Genomic DNA, 17801 nt, shown 5'->3' with positions numbered 1-17801 from the left:
AACATTTCATAACGATGAGTAAAATCACAATGTATGCCGCCATAAACGTTAAATGATGTCAACTATGTTTTTGTTGTTGTTGTTTTTTTTTTAAATCAATGGGCAGTTCACCGTCTAAGTGCAGCAGGCGCTGCCTGGTCAATGAGTTGTGGAATCAAAAACACTCACTATCTATGGCCAGCAGATGGCAGCATTGTATCTCTTTTAAATGGGCTCATTGGGTATGAGATTACAATGAAACATGATGAAATCTGATGAAATTGAATGTTTTGAAGGATGATGTAAATGATCAAAGCCTTTTTCATCTTAAATTTTTTTTTTGTAACGTGTGGCAGTAAAAGAGTTAAAGCATGCACACATTGAGTTCCTCCAAAAATTGACTCGCTTCACAAGCACATTACGTTCACCTTCATCTGACAATTAGCACAGATTATAAACATAGGAAGGCCAAAACATCCCTAATGACAATTAAATTCCACTACCAAATTAGTCACCAGAGGGTGCTAGAACTGCACAAATGGAAATCAACCTGACTTTTTTTTAATTTTTTTTTTTATCAGATGTTGTTCTCTTTAAATATTGTGAACATGACGACGCCGATATTGTGGCAGTTTTAATATCACGATATTACTCTTATTGTTACACCCCTAACCAATAATATACAATACTGCATGCCTTAAACTACTGGGTGCCATAAACTGAAACACCAGTATTACTGGAATACTAATTTAAGTAACTCAGCAAACCGGTGTCAGTTCTGTACAGACTGTACTATAATGTACTTTGCTTTCATTGGAGTTAAGCATATTACAGCTGTAATCACCTTGCTTAACTCGTGCATGGTCTGGATTCCCAGTGCCTTAACCTTCATCTAACAAGACTCTCTGGCCACCATGTTAGGCCACCACATTAGGGATTCCAGCACAACTCCCATGAGTTCCAATGTAGAAGCTCCAAAATATTTATTATTTCCAAAGACAGTAATGCAGCATACTGACTAGCACTGTCCCTGAGGTATTATTTTAACTGTCTACTATATACTGTATTACCTCTGAGAAGTAGCAGAGTTGCCAACTTCCCACTAAGGAAAGTAGCTATTTTCTATCCTCAAAGTCACTAAAAGTGGCTAAATAATGTAATCGCCTAATTGAATAATTGGCAATTTTTATGTAATTGTAATGTACGCTGTAGGAGAGAGGAACAACGTGGGAGGGCCAAAAAGTGAGTAAGCTTTTTACTCACTTTTTGGCTCTCCCACGTCTAAATATGTTTAGAACTACAAATCTGTGTTTTTTTGGTTTGTATCACTTCTGAAAATAACAAAGGTACAGTGCCACTAGATGTCGCTATATCATAGAATGCCGCCGAAATGAATAGATTTCAAAGCACGCACAGGTGTCTTGCGAGAGCAATGCGAGGTGACAAGCGACTGGACTCATCAACGACCACCTGCAGGCCCCAGCTGTAGGTTAAGTGGCGGTCGACCCATTGGGTCTGATACTAGATATAAGCACCACCAGGGCTAACTACGTTTGCGAAGTTGTTGTTTGGGCAGCCGTAGCAGGAAGTTGTCAGCCTTTTGTAAGGCGAGGCTCCAGCCATGTAATATACTGTAAGTAGTGATATAATTATTGAAAAAATAGTGGATTTTTAAATTGAATGAATTACTAGTTTGTCACTAGATGGCGCTAAATATTACACACGGTCAGTTTAAATGTTTTGTCTAGACCCACATTACTCACATAAAGCAATCTTGTCCTGTATTGTTAAATGCTAGAATATCATCCAGAACACCGGAAAAAGTTGCTTGATTTGACGCTAGTCGCTTTTGCAAAACAAAACAAAACAAAACAAAACAAAACAAAACAAAACAAAACAAAACAAAACAAAACAAAACAAAACAAAACAAAACAAAACAAAACAAAACAAAACAAAACAAAACAAAACAAAACATATTTAGTGAGAAAGTCGCCAAGTTGGCATCACTGATAAGTGGTCCCAAACAATTTGTTGTTGTTTCCATCTTGAACATAAGAGAGGGGGCAAAATTTTCTTAACTAAACTTGTCTATCATGAAAAGCAGTTTTTCTAGTCTAGCAATAGTACTGTATTTGAATGTATCTATATCCATCTACTTTCTATACCGCTTATGCTCATTAGGTCATAGGTGATTTAAAGCCTATCCCAGTTGACTTTTGTCAAGTACAACAATCGCAGGACACATTACAATTTCTCTACGTTATTTGACAGTTACAGAGCATTGCTATATTTAACAATTCAGACAATTTATGTAAATAATTAAATTTTACAGTACTGTACAATATGCAGGTTAAGTGAATAGTGAATATAAGTAATTAGTAAGTAATAAACTAAATATTGCTTATGAACAGTGGTTGCAATCATGGCACCTTAAGGTCATTGTACATAACGACCAGTAGGGGTCAGTCTTTAACAGCAATTCCATTGCCGTTCCAAGCACATCATCTGTTGCTACCCTCTCTGTCGTGAATGAGCAGGCCATTGTCCAAAATAGAAAGCCTTTAAATAAACCCCTCCAAGTATCTGCTCTTGCAACATCTCATAAACAAAACCAAGAGTTTTGGTATGCTGAAGGTTTATCTCTGCTTGAGCTACAGTATACAGTAATAATGATAATAACAAGATCCAGTCTCAGGAAGGTTGGAGACGGGTCCTGCGAGTGCAGAGGCCCTTTTTCCTGTTTTTGCGCCGCTGCTGTTCATGTGTGAGTGGAATTGAGCAGCGCTGCCTGTTGGGGCGCTTGGCTGGCCGCTTTGGGGGATTGTGAAACTGCTGAAGTCTGCAGTAGGCACAGACGCAGGGGAGAAGGAGAAAGAGATAAAGGGAGAGAGAGAATGAGATGTCTCCCCGCTGTCCTCCCCCAATGTGGTAATGATGTATTATGTATGAAATTGTTATTCTTTAAAATGACAACTTTTAAAAAAAAATTATTAATCAAATCAAATGCAACCTTAATGGTTAAACAAATGTCTTTTTTTTGTCTCCTGAAAAGCGGGGCTGCTGGTTCAAGGATTCCACCCAATATCAGCAAAATGTTGTCTTAAACTATGATAAATTGTTTATGTACAGGCACATTATTTTGATCCAGCTCATGTACTGGAGTTGAACATATTGTGCAAGTGTACCTAACATTTGTAAGTGTATGTGCAAAAATATAATTTGGGTACTACTATGTGCCTACCCAGTATTAATAGTTGTAATAGTGATATTGAACTATTTTGTTGAGATCACATTAAATGAAATTACATGAGGCTATTGGATAGACGGCTCAATGGATGGATGGAGGCAGTGTAATCGGTGCACTGACTCATTCAGGGTCTGCCCCCGGCCCTCTATAAACACAGGAAGTCCCCTTCGCTCTCATTGTTTTTCCTCTTCTGACACCATAACTATTTACAACAAGTTGGCTGGATTAGTCATATTGTAGACACGGTGTTTTTGTGGAGCCAGAGGAGAAACTTAATCCATGCCGGGTTGAGATGATTAGTAGAGTGTTTATCAAAACCTACATGCATTTGGTTTGTTGGAACTGTTTCTGATGGCTTTTTGTAAACTGTGTTTTGACAAGTGCGCAATGAGACACATCTAGAGGGTTTTGTAACACTGTCAACAGACACAGCACATTCCCCGAAGCGGGCTTTAGCAGTCACACTGTCCAGTCTATGAGTGAAGGCGACTATAGAGTTGTGCACAAACACTTACCAGGGCGCCTGAGCTCAACTCTGCATGTGTATGAAGAACTTCTATGCTAGGAAATAATTTCTCACCTTCCAGCCTCACTATGTTAAAGGCTGGAATGAGTTACAAAAACCATCAGAAGAAGGCTTGTTAAGAAGGTCAACAATATTGTCTCACAATGCGTAGTAACAGACTGAAATTATGCAGTGCCTCTGCTGAAGAAGGCACTTGACAGGCACCTTTATAGTTGAGTTATGCAATTTTGATGTTTTTTATTTTTATTTTATTTATTTTTTTAATTTTTTTTTTTTTAGTGTAAATGTGGTGCCCTGCGATTGGCTGGCAACCGGTCCAGGGTATCCCCCGCCTACTGCCCAAAGCCAGCTGAGATAGGCTCCAGCACCCCCCGTGACCCTTGTGAGGAATAAGCGGTCAAGAAAATGGATGGATGGATGTAAATGTGGTTTTATATTAAGCTAGTAAATTAGTTATGTAGTGTAATAGTCAGTAATTCTCTGCACATTTTTTTTTTTTTTTTTTTTTTTTTCTTCAGATTGGGTGGTGGGTTTTAACTCATTGACTCCCAGCCATTTTCACAGAAGCAATCCCGTTCGCTCCCGGCTGTTTTACTGGATTTTGACTGATTTTGCAAGGCTCACAGAATATTGTGTTTAATTGCTATAAAAGCAAGAAAGATTAAAGTCTCTTCATTCATCAGGAAAAAAAAGTATGTTTCTATCTGTTTCCGTTTTGCAGCAATTAGCATTAGAAGAGAGCTAAGTTTCATCAGTTTTCACAAATCTTTTTTCAAATTGTAATTTAGCTTTTTTTTCTAGATGGGCCTGGTTGCTCTCCTTTGCTCTGCTGCCACCTGCTGGCCGTTTGTGTAATAACTACCATTTCTGCAACCGTTTGCAGTTGAGAGGCTGAATCATAGCCTTCTGTATGCTCTAGCATAAAAATAAATAAATAAATAAATAAATACGTCTTTGGGATACTTAAAACATTTAAAAACAACAACAACAAAAAACGTATTTACACGTTATTGGGAGCAAATGAGTTTTAATTGAGGCTTCTTTGGGACCCGAATTCCTGCTGTTCTACTCCAACGTGAAATCTTCGTCATTCGCTCTGGTTCCTGCATCGTCAATTCCGCTCTCATCTCTACTCAACGCTGCAACGTTGGCTGTCTTGAGTTGAACACTGAGTTTTGAAGGGGTGGTAGGACAATTTTAGTTTTATTTATTTATTTATGTATTTATTTATTTATGTTTTTGTGCACTCAGTGGGTGTTACACATTTTGGTTGAACTTTGGACTGAGTTCGAATATGTTTGTTCATTTTGTTTATTTTCCTTAGATCTCAGTGTACTGTTATTTGCTATTTATTTATTATTATTATTAGTAGTAGTATTTACTGATTGTGAGTGAAACCTGTGCATATATATTCACACGTTCTAAATTCAAACACAATTGTCGTTCTGTGCTTCAATTTGTGGTGGAGTCTATGATTCTTCTCCTATAGGATTTGGTGACAACTAACCTCCTCGTAGAACTTCGAGTTAGATAACCCTAACTCCAGAAGACTGGGGTTGGGCACACTCTACTCTGTCCGCAAGGGCTGGAGTCCTGCAGGTTTTGGATGTTTCCCTTCTGCAACACAGCTGGCATATGATCAGCTCATCAGCAAGCTCTGCATAAGCCTGATAAAAATCCTGTTGATTGGAATCAGCTTGCATTGGAGCAGGGAAATGTCCAAAACCTACAGGAAGAGGAGTTTGCCCACCACTGCTTCAGACTATTAGAGCTTTCATACACTGTAAAATAACAAAAATAAATAAATAAATAAATAAAAATACAGTGCAAAACAACTTTATAGACCAACTTGTACATTTTACTGGTATTTAATGTATGATAAACAGTAACTGTTTCAAAATTTTACCTGAATTTAATTTACAAATGAAAGCAGCATGTTCTTGGTACTCTATTTGTATAGTGCTTTCCCACCTTACAAGTAAGGATGTAATGATATCCAAATATCACGATGCAATATCATGATATGAACTCACGATATGATAATTATTACGATATTGTGGGGAGGTTGGTGATATTTAAAAAAAGGTCACAATATTGTAAAAAAAAAAAAAAAAAAGCTCATACTTAAAAAAAAAACACAATATTGTGCTTTTGTACATAACAATAATGCATACTTCAATCTCTAATAACACTTATTGAGGCAGTTACTCGCTAATGCAAGCCCACATTGAGTTCCTCATACTTCCACATACTGACTTGCTTCACTAGCATATTGCAATCCGCTTCATCTGACCATTAATGTGGATTTGAAACATAGATGGGCCAAAACATTTCTACTGTAATGAAAATGAAACTGAACTAAAAAATAAAATAAAATAGCCACCAGAGGGTGCTATAACTGCACAAATGGAAATCAAACTGACTTTTTTTTTTTTTTTTTTTTTTTTTTTTTTTTTTTTTTACAGATGTGTCGCTTTTAATTATCGTGAACATGACGATATTGTGACAGTTTTAATATCACAATATTGCCAGTATTGTTACATCCCTACTTACAAGGCCCTCAAAGTGCTTTGCATTTTGACAAGTCATTCACCGACTGATTACACAGCATCATGAACAACAGGAGTTTCATTATGTTGCGCATGGATCTTCAACACAGTTGCACTGCGCTGGGATCAAACCACCAACCTCAGGGTTATAAGGTGACCCTTCTAGCACTTAGCCACACCACCCTGTTGTTGATTTATCAGTAAAGGACTGTTGACTGCAGTTTTTTTTTTTTTAAACAGAATTATTCTGGTCACCACAGCTGCCACTTTTTTTTTTCCTGTAGAACAACAGAAATTTTTTTTTAAAGTGTACTGATAAATTGATAATTAGGTCAACAATATATCAATTTTAAATGAATATAATACATTTAGTTCAACCTTTATATTCACATGGTTTGACCGTATACAGTCTTCCCTTGCTATAACGCGGTTCACTTTTCGCGGTCTCGCTGTATCGCAGATTTTTTTTTTTAAGTGCAATTTTGCTTTTTTTTTTTACAGTAATATACCCATTTTATAAAATTTATGAAGGTTTGAACATTGTCAATGTTTGAACAAGGGAGAAATGTGAGAACATGTAAATGCCTCAATGAGAAAAGTGTATAAATTGTGCGGTCGGGGATTTTAGAGCCCTAAAACATTTATAAGAGTTGTAAAACATAAAGCTAACTACTTTGCGGATTTCATTTATTGCGGGTATTTTTTGGAACCTAACCCCAGCGGAAAACGAGGGAACACTGTATCTAAATATTCCTATCTGTAATATGACTTTGTAAAATGCATGTTTCTTTTGAAAATGTACCATAAAACCTACTGACATTTAGTGTTATTCGAACACTGCTAATGGTGTCATCCCAATGTTTTTGTCTTACAGTTTATCTGTGTTTAAATTACAGTAATTTGTGAATTCTCCAAAACATGTGACCAACAGTTGTTTGATTCAGAGTTTTACATATTAATGCAAATTACACAATGATTCATTGTTTTTGTATTCACATTTTTTATGTAACGATTTGACAGAAATTCACTGTTAATTCTACAGACTTTTTTTTTTTTTTACAGCGGAGAAACACTTATCGTTATTAGGACGATTACATATCGAAAGACTGTTAATTAATTTGTACGTGAGTAATATTACAAAGCAGGGCTTAATGGGGAAGTCAGTTCAAAAATTGTCTTCACAATATGTTCTATGCAGCCCACATATTACATTCTGATGATCATTGTGTTTATTGAATAAGAATTCAGCAAAATCCACCTGTCCACCCACCCAATTGCAGGGGGCGGCCATTTTGTCACTTACTGTTAACTGTTTAGACTAGTGGGGGCACATAGAATACACATTTAATGCCACACTGTCTTTGAACCAGGACTGGTAGGTACAGAGACAGTTTTTTTTCCCCGAGTGTAGTAACTCTTTTAAACAGCCATAAGTAGAATTTTTAACTAATGTGTGCTCTTACTACTGAGGACTCGGGTTCGAGTCCAAGCTCCGGCCCTCCTGGGTGGAGTTTGCATGTTCTCCCCGTGCCTGCGTGGGTCTTCTCCGGGTACTCCGGTCTCCTCCCACATTCCAAAGACATGCATGGCAGGTTGATTGGGCGCTCTGGATTATCCCTAGGTGTGCTTGTGTGTGTGGGTGGTTGTTCATCTCTGTGTGCCCTGCGATTGGCTGGCAACCAGTTCAGGGTGTCCCCTGCCTACTGCCCAGAGCTAGCTGAGATAGGCGCCAGCACCCCCCGCGACCCTTGTGAGGAATACGCGGTCAAGAAAATGGATGGATGGATGGAGGGTGCTCTTACTATTTATTTCTTAAATTTGTGTTTGTGTATGGTTTTAATGGTGGTTTTAAAGATGAAGCACTTTATTGGAGCGGCGTTTTAATTTCGTTGTATGTATCTATTTACAATGACAATAAAGGTATTCACTCATTCACATTTGAAGAAAGCTGGAGTAACGGGGAAAACAAGCACATGGAAAAGATGAATCCACACAGGAGCGTGTGGCCCTTTCAGGTCTCTCATTTGGTAAACATTTGATTAAAACTCATTCACTGCCAGTCATTATAGAAAATGTTTACATTTCCAATACTCACGTGATATTACATTCAATAATTATATATAAACCGAATCTACCAAATAACAGAATAGACTCCCTACTTTTTGTCCCGTCCCGTTCTTTTATAATTGACAGCAGAAAAATGTAGGTTTGCCAAAATACAGCCATTTCTCCCATGGACTCTGAAACTGTGTTTATTTCCTATAAAATGGGGCAATGATGTCATCTACCGGTGGTTGGGCATCAGTAAAGTTGTTTCCAAGTTTGATATTTACAGTGGAGCATGCTCAGATTCGCCCCCATTTAGCACCGCTCTAAAAAATACAATTGACAAGTATACTTGTCAAAGGCAGTGAATGAGTTAAATAAGATCGCAATATTGTAAAAAAAAAAAAAAAAAAAAGACACATTGATCGCTTCACAAGCAAATTAGGTTCCCCTTCATATGACAATTAGCATAGATTTTAAACAGAAGGCCAAAACATCCCTAATTAAAATTAAATTGCACTAATAAACTAGCCACTAGAGGGTGCCAGAACTGCACAAATGGAAATCAACCTGACTTTTTTTTAACAGATGTGTTCCTGATATTGTGAACATGACATTGACAATATTGTGGCAGTTTTAATATCATGATATTGCCCTTATAGTTACATCCCTATTAGTTATGAACTATTAATTTATTTCATAGTGTATTTACTCGTAGTATTTTGTCTGTGGTTTGCTGCTTATCAAGTGTTTGTGAGCATAGTGTGAACTGACTGCAGTGCCATTATACACTTGTATAACTCAATACCACTTAAAAAAAATCCATTAAAAGTTGTAATTAGCTCTTTTATACCCAAGCTGTAACAAAGCAGGATACAATCAGAAGAAGAGCGTATGTGTTTACTCCACTAAAGTGATTTCACAGCCTGCTCACAAAAATGCACTTGATACGACACAACGCTACCACCTAAAGTGGTGAGCAGGGTTTGGCAAAATTTAAAACAACAACTTTGTGATGGTGGCGTTTTTTTAATTTTTTTATTTATTTTAAAGTCATGTCTTAAAAAAAAAGTGTTGTTCCTCTATTAGATCCGAAAGCGTCTGATGGTGTCAGACAAAGGTCACTTGGAATGGAAGAAGATGTACTTCAAGCTGAGCCGCTGTTATCCTCGCCGAGAGCAGTACGGCGACACGCTGCACTTCTGCTCACACTGTCACATCCTTTTCTGGAAGGTATCCACGTTTGTTTATTAGATGACACCTGAAATGTATGCCTACAATCTACACTACAGTATAAATTATTTCAAGTGTTGCCGTTTGCCACCACAGGACACAAATCACCCGTGCACTGCCAACAACCCAGAAAGCTGCACCATGGCGCTGTCCCCTCAAGACTTCATCAATCTTTTTAAATTCTGATGCCCCATCACACGAGCCATGAAATCCATTTGAGCAGAGTGTACATACTGTACATAAACCTGTATGTTTTACACCAGCATGTATAGTCAGATGAGATGTGAGTCAATGGCGATCGGGCAGTGGGACAAATATGCAATTGTGATTTCAGTTTGTTTACTTTTTAAAGGTAAGAGGCCGTCACTGTTAAGTGAGTGAAAGAGCGCTAAGGAATGTTGGAGCAATAATAATCCTTGTGCAAAAAGTGGGAGCAGAAGTAGTAATGAAATGCAAAAGTATGAATTTGGTCTTGGTTTTACTTTGGTTCAACACAGGAATTTGGAAGGTTATATAAGAGTAAATCTGTAAAATCATGATTTGTTATTGCTAAAGCTGACCACATTGGGGTTACAGTGTTTAAAGCACAGAGAGTATTGTTTGGTTTGGCACTGTTATTACAATAATTATAACTTCAGTACTGAAGACAAGTCAAATGTAAGCAACCGGGTGTCAGTACACCATGTTTTTTATTTACTTTTTCACTTTTATAAAGATTTGATACTTTTTTTTTTTTTTTTTTTTTTTAATGTGTTCATTTTCTGCTGTGGCTGCTATTGCAATTGTTTATGACTGTGATATGTACAACTTTGTGTGCCTTATTGCAAAACTTGAAACTGGTACAGTGTTGACAGTGCTTTTTTTTTCCAGATCCTGTTTAACGATTAGGAACATGATTATGATATTCTGAGAGTGTGTGTGGGGGTGTGCGCGTGTGTGCGTAACATCTTGATTTTTTTTTTTTTTCTAAAGCCTCCTGCATGATAAAGAACCATGTGCTGCATATTTATTAAAATTAGGGTTAGTAGAGGGCGGCACGGTAGTCGAGTGGTTAGCACGTCCGCTCTCCGGTTCGGGTCCAGGCTCGGACCTTCCTGGGTGGAGTTTGCATGTTCTCCCCGTGCCCGCGTGGGTCTTCTCCGGGTACTCCGGTCTCCTCCCACATTCCAAAGACATGCCATGGCAGGTTAATTGGGCGCTCCGAATTGTCCCTAGGTGTGCTTGTGAGTGTGGATGGTTGTTCGTCTCTGTGTGCCCTGCGATTGGTTGGCAACCAGTCCAGGGTGTCCCCCGCCTACTGCCCAGAGCCAGCACCCCCCGCGACCCTTGTGAGGAATAAGCGGTCAAGAAAATGGATGGATGGATGGATGGGTTAGTAGATCAGCTTGTTTAAATGGGATTTGAAATTATTGCAAAACTTGTATCCATAATTTCTTTTAGCACTGCTCAACCAATTGATGTACATACTATGCAATGCATTCTATAAACTCTGTTGTGTAAATAAATATTTACTTTCAGAAGCACTTTGTATTTATTCAACAAAAAGTGTTTTCCCCACGTTTCTAGAGCACGAGCAAAGGCGAATAGCGCTCTCTTCCGGATAAATGGAGAACTGCAAGAACGTCAAAATTCTGAAAACAAGCTACTCGTCAGAGAGAAAATAAGAGTTGACATTCGACACCCTCTGCACCTGCAGTGCGTCAGCATGACATTTTCATTTAATGGAAAATAACCGTAAAAGATGGCTGTTATAGAAAACAGATGACGATCTACTGTTCATGTAGTCTTGATTGCAAATGTTATGCTAAACAATTTGTTTGGATAGTTAACATGAACTGAAACTTAATATCAGAGAATGTGCATAATGTGCCCATAACAAAAAAATTACTTATTCAACATTATTAGTCATGCTTTGTTGTATAACACTACGTTCTAAGGCCCAACAAATACTTGGTTGGGCTATAGTGTCGTTCTACACGCATTTGAAGGCATTGGGAGTGCAGTGGTCACACTCACACGCAGGCAGCATTATGAAGCCAACCGCTTTTCAGACTGTACCCACCAGCCTTCCTCACCCATGATTTCAGTTGCAAAGACTTTGAGCAAGGTACCACTGCCTTTAACATAAAAAGTGAGCTGGTATCTTGTCACAATTTAAGCAAAAAAAAAAAAAAACTATCCCATTGGAGAAAGCAAAGGCGAATTAAAACCCTCCTTATCATACTACTTGTGTTTTTTTCCCCTCATACTTCATGTACAGTATATTTTAACTCTTTGACTGCCAAACGTTATCCAAAAAACAACGGTGCCAGTCGATTCGGAGCATTTTCACTCATCTTTCAAAGCAAACAGAATATTGTGCGGTATGACGACATAAATATGGTGACTACCATATGAAAGATTGGATTCCATTTTTTCATGAGAAAAAAAAAGTATATTTCTACCTTATTCCGTTCTTTAGTCACCATTTGAAATTAGGTCATTTGAGTGACATAAGAGAAAAACAAGCTTTTCGTGAAAAGATACTTTTTTTTTTTTTTTTTTTGCACAACAGTGACTTTGACACTAAGATTTTTTTTGGTTTACTGACAAGGTAGTGCTGCACAGATGTTGCGCTGCCCATTCAGAGAAAAAAAATACGTACCGGCTGTTTTACTGGATTTTGACTGATTTTTCAAGGCCCACAGAATATTGTGTTCTATTGCTATAAAAGCATGGAACCTATCAAAAGAAAGATTAAAATCTCTTCTTTAATCAGGAAAAAAAAGGTTTCTATCTGTTTCCGTTTTGCAGCAATTAGCATTAGAAGACAGCTAAGTTTAATCAGTTTTCACAAATCTATTCAAAATTGTAAGTAATTGAGCTTTTTTTCTTGATTGCTCTGGTTGATCTCCTTTGCTCTGCTGCGTTTGTGTAATAACTACCATTTCTGCAACCGTTCTTTGCAGTTGAGAGGCTGCATCAAAGCCTTCTGTATGCTCTAGCATAAAAAACAAAACAACGTATAAATACGTCTTTAGGACACGTAGAACATTAAAAAAAAACGTAGTTACACATTATTGGGAGCAAATGAGTTAACCGTTTTTGGCTATCAAAGAGTTAAACACATCAAAAGGACCTTTTTTTTCTGAGGACTCTTGCCGCTTGCAAAAGTTGAACCGTTTCTTATTTCTCACGATTGTATATTTCACATCCCCGATCACATCGTAATCATGTACAGTGGAACCTCTACTTACGAACGTCTCTTCATACGAAATTTTCGAGTTACGAAACTCCTCAACGGGAAAATATTGCCTCTTGTTACGAAAGAAATTTCTAGATACGAAAGGTAAAAATACATTATCGAACGCAACATACTTTCGGCTATGGCTATTTCCTACCATAGGTACCTACGAACGTAAATACTAGATCGGTGTTTGTGCATCGTTCTGGCATCCCATTGGCTAAGAGGAAACTATATCATAGGTATCTATGAGCGTATACTAAATCGGTGTTTGTGCATGTTTCTGGCTTCCCATTGGCTAAGAGGAACCTCTACCATAGGTATGAGCGTATACTAGATCGGTGTCTATACAGCGTCCTCATCATTCATCCCGCGGCCCATGAGGTGTTCCCAATAGTTTTTCGTAAATGTATGAACTAACGGCCAACGAATTTGTGCAAACATTCAAACAATTGGTGATTGATGAAGGCACAGTAAGTTTTTAATTGCGACGAGACGGGCCTTTTTAAAAAAAAAAAAAAGATGCCTCGCCATACCGGAAGTTTCCATGAAGTTTCAGAATTTGTTTAAAAGAATCGCCCAGAAAAAGTGTTCACCAGTCGGGCGTTTGCTCACTAAGATGATGTTTGCATTGGACATTAACGAAGGATTGTTTAAAAAAAAAAAAAAAAAAAAAAAAAACATCCATGGATCAGTTCTTTACAAAACACCAGGCAAAAAAAAAATAAAAAAATAAAAAAATAAAAAATAAAATAAAAACACTTCTGAGGGAGGAGAACATGAACCAGAGGGCAAAAAAACGATGAGGACAGCAGTTAAAAAGGTAAATGACCATCATTTTTATTCTTTACTCTATTCTTTGTTATTTACATTATGCACAACTCTCATTTATTGTGCAATAATCTAATTGTAACATGTATTTGTTACATGTTTTGATACATTTTTATGGTTTATAAAACATTTATGTCTGAATTTTGGGAGGCTTGGAACGGATTAGGGCATTTACATGGAAAATGCGTCTCTACTTACACATTTTTCTACTTAAGAACTTTCTTCCAGAACCAATTAATTTCGTAAGTAGAGGTACCACTGTATTATTTGCAGCTGCAGATGGAGAGAAATAAGTCTTAGTATGCTCCCTAATGGATGGCACAAATAACAGTAGTACCCTTTTTAGTTGTGAATTGTGTTGCACACAAAGTCCTTTTTTTTTTCTTTTATTGGAGCAGAAGTTGGTCATTGCAGTTGCTCCGGTTGAAAGCACAACTCCACCAGTGTCACTCTTTGTGCGTACTCTACAGGTAAGAGACTCCCCCATGCATTAGTCCGTAGCACCTGTTCAAGTCGTGGTGTGGTGTCCTGCAAATGTGAGTGTGAACAATTAGGTGAGCAAGAAGGAACACGTAATAATGAATTATATTTACAGTTTTTATCAGAGAAGAAAGTTGCTCAGGGTTACCAGAGGTAGTAAATGTCAAAGAGTAATATTTTCTCTTTCAGAGTTCTGAATAATCCACTCAATAGCATCCCAACCCTATAGCGCCACCAAGAGAAAAGGAAGATTAAAGGACAGACAAACGCGATACATGGCAAAGCGTCAGATGACATAAAGCAAAAAGACCGTGCAGGTTGACAGGGAAATTTCATGCAACGATGTGAAAGTGTGCGTTACCTTCCTGGCATTAGCAGACATTCTCCTCGCCATCATGCCCTCCAGGTAGCTACTCAAACTCACACCCTTCACTGTAATGATGGCCTCCTGTGTCAGGATGGTGCTGTGGGCAAAAAGAACCGTACAGCGACATACAGTATATAAAAAGGCAACTAATAACTATAGATGGATGTGAAAGAAATAAACGTACACCTCAGGGTTGTCTGGGTGAGGTGTGTAAAGGAGTCGCTCATCTACTGAGATCAGGTTGGTTAGAGTAATCTGCAGGACAAAGCAACATGCACCATAATGTCAATACATGGGACCATTTAAATGACAGTATTTCTCCAATATGGGCCTGGATAAAAGATGCCTTGTCCCAACTGCTTGCTTGCTGCCGTGTCCTTTTCAACAAATAAGAGCTGCATCTCAAAATAGAAGATTTACCACAACACAGGAAACACAGACAGCAAAGATGGCATCGAGAAAGCTCAAGTATAGGTGGGATGAAAAGAGATAAAAGAGCTGCTACATAATTCAAAATGGCTTCCCCAACAGACATTTCCATAATGTTTGTAAACTATAGACATTGACCCCAAAATGTTTAGATTTTTCTTTGCTTTACTTGGGATGGGGGTGGGGGGTATCTAAATGAATCAAGCGGAATCTGAGGTTGAGGAGGGAAAATCGAGTGGGTGTTGTAAATAGTCGTACAGAGAAGATGGTATGAATGTGTAGCTGTGGACTTGTAAAGTCCAAACCTCCATCGTCGGGTTTGTGGCAGAAATTTTCTCTTATTTGGTCAGGTTGTCTTGAATAGTTTAGCAACAATGACTCGGCTGCCAGCTAAAATCAGATCTTTTACACACATAAAAACACTGAAATGATAAAGACGTAATTACACAGTCAGCCTGACATCCCTAAACTGTTCAATAGACTATAGTGATTCTCAATCACATAGCAGTTTATTGCATCATAACTTGTGAATGCTCTTAAAGCCATGCTGTGCAAAATTTTTAAACATAAAGTGACAGGCAGAACAATTAAAAGCTCCTCCACTTGATGGCAGAAGAAGATTCTTTTGCAGTACATACTTGGGACTTTTGCTTGATTGTGTACCATGAGATTTTCTAACAACGCTAGCAAATAACATTGCTAACATCTGCGTCTTTCTTGTTATTTACTGTTTCACTCCATCAAAACGACTAATATTTATTTAATATCTTCATATTTTATTTTGTAATTAACTGGGGGTTAGTTCTACTGGTTGACAGAGATGTGCGAATTATCCAGTTTAAAAAGCCACTAACTGTACATCGTATGAGTAATTCCCACATTTGGGAAATAATTCAACTTCACACAATAAGCCCTAATATATATATATATATATATATATATATATATATATATATATATATATATATATATATATATATATATATATATATATATATATATATATATTATTATTATTATTTTTAACCACAAGTAATGTATCTTTGGTCATCTGTCAATCAAGCCAGTGACATGGTTTGGTTTATTGAACATTGAACATGCAATACAAATAATAAAACAAGTGAAGGAAAGAAAATAAAAGCCAAAAAGAGAAAATAATTACCGTACTTGCCGGACTATAAGACTTTTTTTTCTCACGCTTTCAACCCTGCGGCTTATACAGTGATGTGGCTAATATATGAATTTTTCATCCTGAACCGTAAAAAGCATTTGTAGTCATAAAAGTAATTAAATAAACACTGGAAGCGAGAGAATATTTGATCTTTTTCTCTTTCTGTGTGGGAGGATTTCCCATCGACAAATTGATTTATTTTCACATTGATATCTTTGGGGATCTATTTTGTACTGTGAATGAGGCCATCGGCGGAAGGATACATGAAAAGAAGAGGGGGGACTTCTGCCATTAAGTTAAAGCGTGCATGTTCAGTGAGCATGTGCCCTCTTTTGTTTTGTTTTTCTTTTTTGGTTGTTTTAGAGCTCAAGTTTTATATCCACCTATTGCCAATCTTACAATAGAATAATAATACTGATACAATAATAGCTTTGTGTTCAACTAGTAATTACAATTGTGAGTAAATTGTGAAGAAAAATATCAGCATTTCAGTATATACATTTCCTTTATGTTTGGTGGTATGCCATGAAATTTTTCAAATGTAAAATATATACCTTGAGTCAATAAAGCTTGAATAACACCGTAATGGGGAAATGGTTCCTTGCCCACTAAAGGGTTGAAATCTTCACCACACTAACAATCTTACATTTGTCGAGCACAGCTCCATCTTTTTCTCCTCAGGGTCGACTATGGAGTGCTCTTTCACGTATGTCTGCAGGTGGCTGGTTCCCAGTATCTACAAAAACGACAACAAGAAATAACAATCAGCACAAGTCTCCGAGCGGCTACTGTATACTGTGAAGAGAGCATGGTGATAGGCTCGCGTGACTGACCGCTCGTACGATCGCCGGTAGGCCCCACTCTGTGCTGAGGAGTCGGTGACTGTGCAGACGTCCTTCTGCGTCCAGGCGGCGGTCCAGCACGTCCACGCCCACCACATGTGGATTCATAGGGTTGGGGTACTTCCTCATGGCGGCCTTGATCACTGTCTCCCATGGGTAACTTCACACAAACAAGTACAACATAAACTAACCATCTTTCCTCAAACATACTTTAAACAGCCCATGGGCCACTTTAGGTGCACCAAAAGAGTATGAACTGACTGTACCAGAGAGATATTTTACAATAAGTTGTTTCCTATTGTGGTTATAGTTTGTTCAAAGGGCACACACAGTATACAGCAGATAAACAAAAACAAACATTCAAATTCACACTCACATCCAATGACAATTTATGCACACAGCAGATATACAAGCGTTGTGCAGCAGGCATTGTAGCATCAGTGAGCTTTCTCTCTTTCATGTGGAATTTTGAAAAGGGTGGGGGTGGGGGGTTACAATACCTGAAAGCATGCTCTGTGCTCCAAATCTTCATGTTCCTAACGAGAGTAGTGACCTTGTCTCTTCAGAATACCCTCGATGGCCTGACGGGTTTCAGCAGACCATATCTCGATATGGGTATGATCGGTATGGGCCTTGGGACCACCACCACCACCATCAGTTCAACACTTCCAGATACTCGTTTACCTCCGAGCATTAACAGTGAAGAAGAAACACTTGCAAACGGATCATCCTGTACCCCGAGAGGCCGGAGAAGGAGGCAGGAGGTGTTACAATCAGGAGGAGGAAAACGAGGTGCAAAGCCGGCAGTTATCGCCATCAAACGTCAAGCCAGCCTTACCTAGATGCCCAAGTCACTTTTGGATTTTCAAAATAAAACG

General features: G+C 38.0%; 2 protein-coding genes across 4 annotated transcripts in view; one reads left to right on the top strand and one right to left on the bottom strand.

The window, feature by feature from the left end:
- The window catches only part of fbxo32 (F-box protein 32), a 24629-nt gene extending 13529 nt beyond the window's left edge, over window positions 1-11100 (top strand). The window contains exons 8-9 of the mRNA XM_077526487.1: window positions 9437-9580; window positions 9677-11100. Coding sequence (XP_077382613.1) covers window positions 9437-9580; window positions 9677-9766 — 234 coding nt within the window. The 3' untranslated portion in view covers window positions 9767-11100. The remainder of the gene's footprint in view (window positions 1-9436; window positions 9581-9676) is intronic.
- Window positions 11101-13618: 2518 nt separating this feature from the next.
- Window positions 13619-17751, bottom strand: prelid3a (PRELI domain containing 3A). 3 transcript variants are annotated; one of them, XM_077527142.1, is made up of 7 exons: window positions 17424-17751; window positions 16915-17083; window positions 16728-16817; window positions 14666-14736; window positions 14476-14578; window positions 14263-14337; window positions 14038-14162 (listed from the first exon to the last, which is right to left on the bottom strand). In XM_077527142.1, the coding sequence occupies exons 1-6, from the start codon at window positions 17453-17455 to the stop codon at window positions 14278-14280; spliced, it is 525 nt and encodes a 174-aa protein (XP_077383268.1). In that variant the 5' UTR covers window positions 17456-17751; the 3' UTR covers window positions 14038-14162; window positions 14263-14277. The 3 variants fall into 3 exon arrangements, with proteins under 3 accessions (XP_077383266.1, XP_077383268.1, XP_077383267.1); XM_077527140.1 differs by lacking the exon at window positions 14263-14337 and having other exon boundaries at window positions 13619-14162; XM_077527141.1 differs by lacking the exon at window positions 14038-14162 and having other exon boundaries at window positions 14227-14337.
- Window positions 17752-17801: the final 50 nt, after the last annotated feature.

This window comes from Festucalex cinctus, chromosome 7 (genome assembly GCF_051991245.1).
Source record: "Festucalex cinctus isolate MCC-2025b chromosome 7, RoL_Fcin_1.0, whole genome shotgun sequence".
Classification (NCBI taxonomy): domain Eukaryota; kingdom Metazoa; phylum Chordata; class Actinopteri; order Syngnathiformes; family Syngnathidae; genus Festucalex; species Festucalex cinctus.
This window is presented reverse-complemented; position numbering and strand designations above follow the sequence as displayed.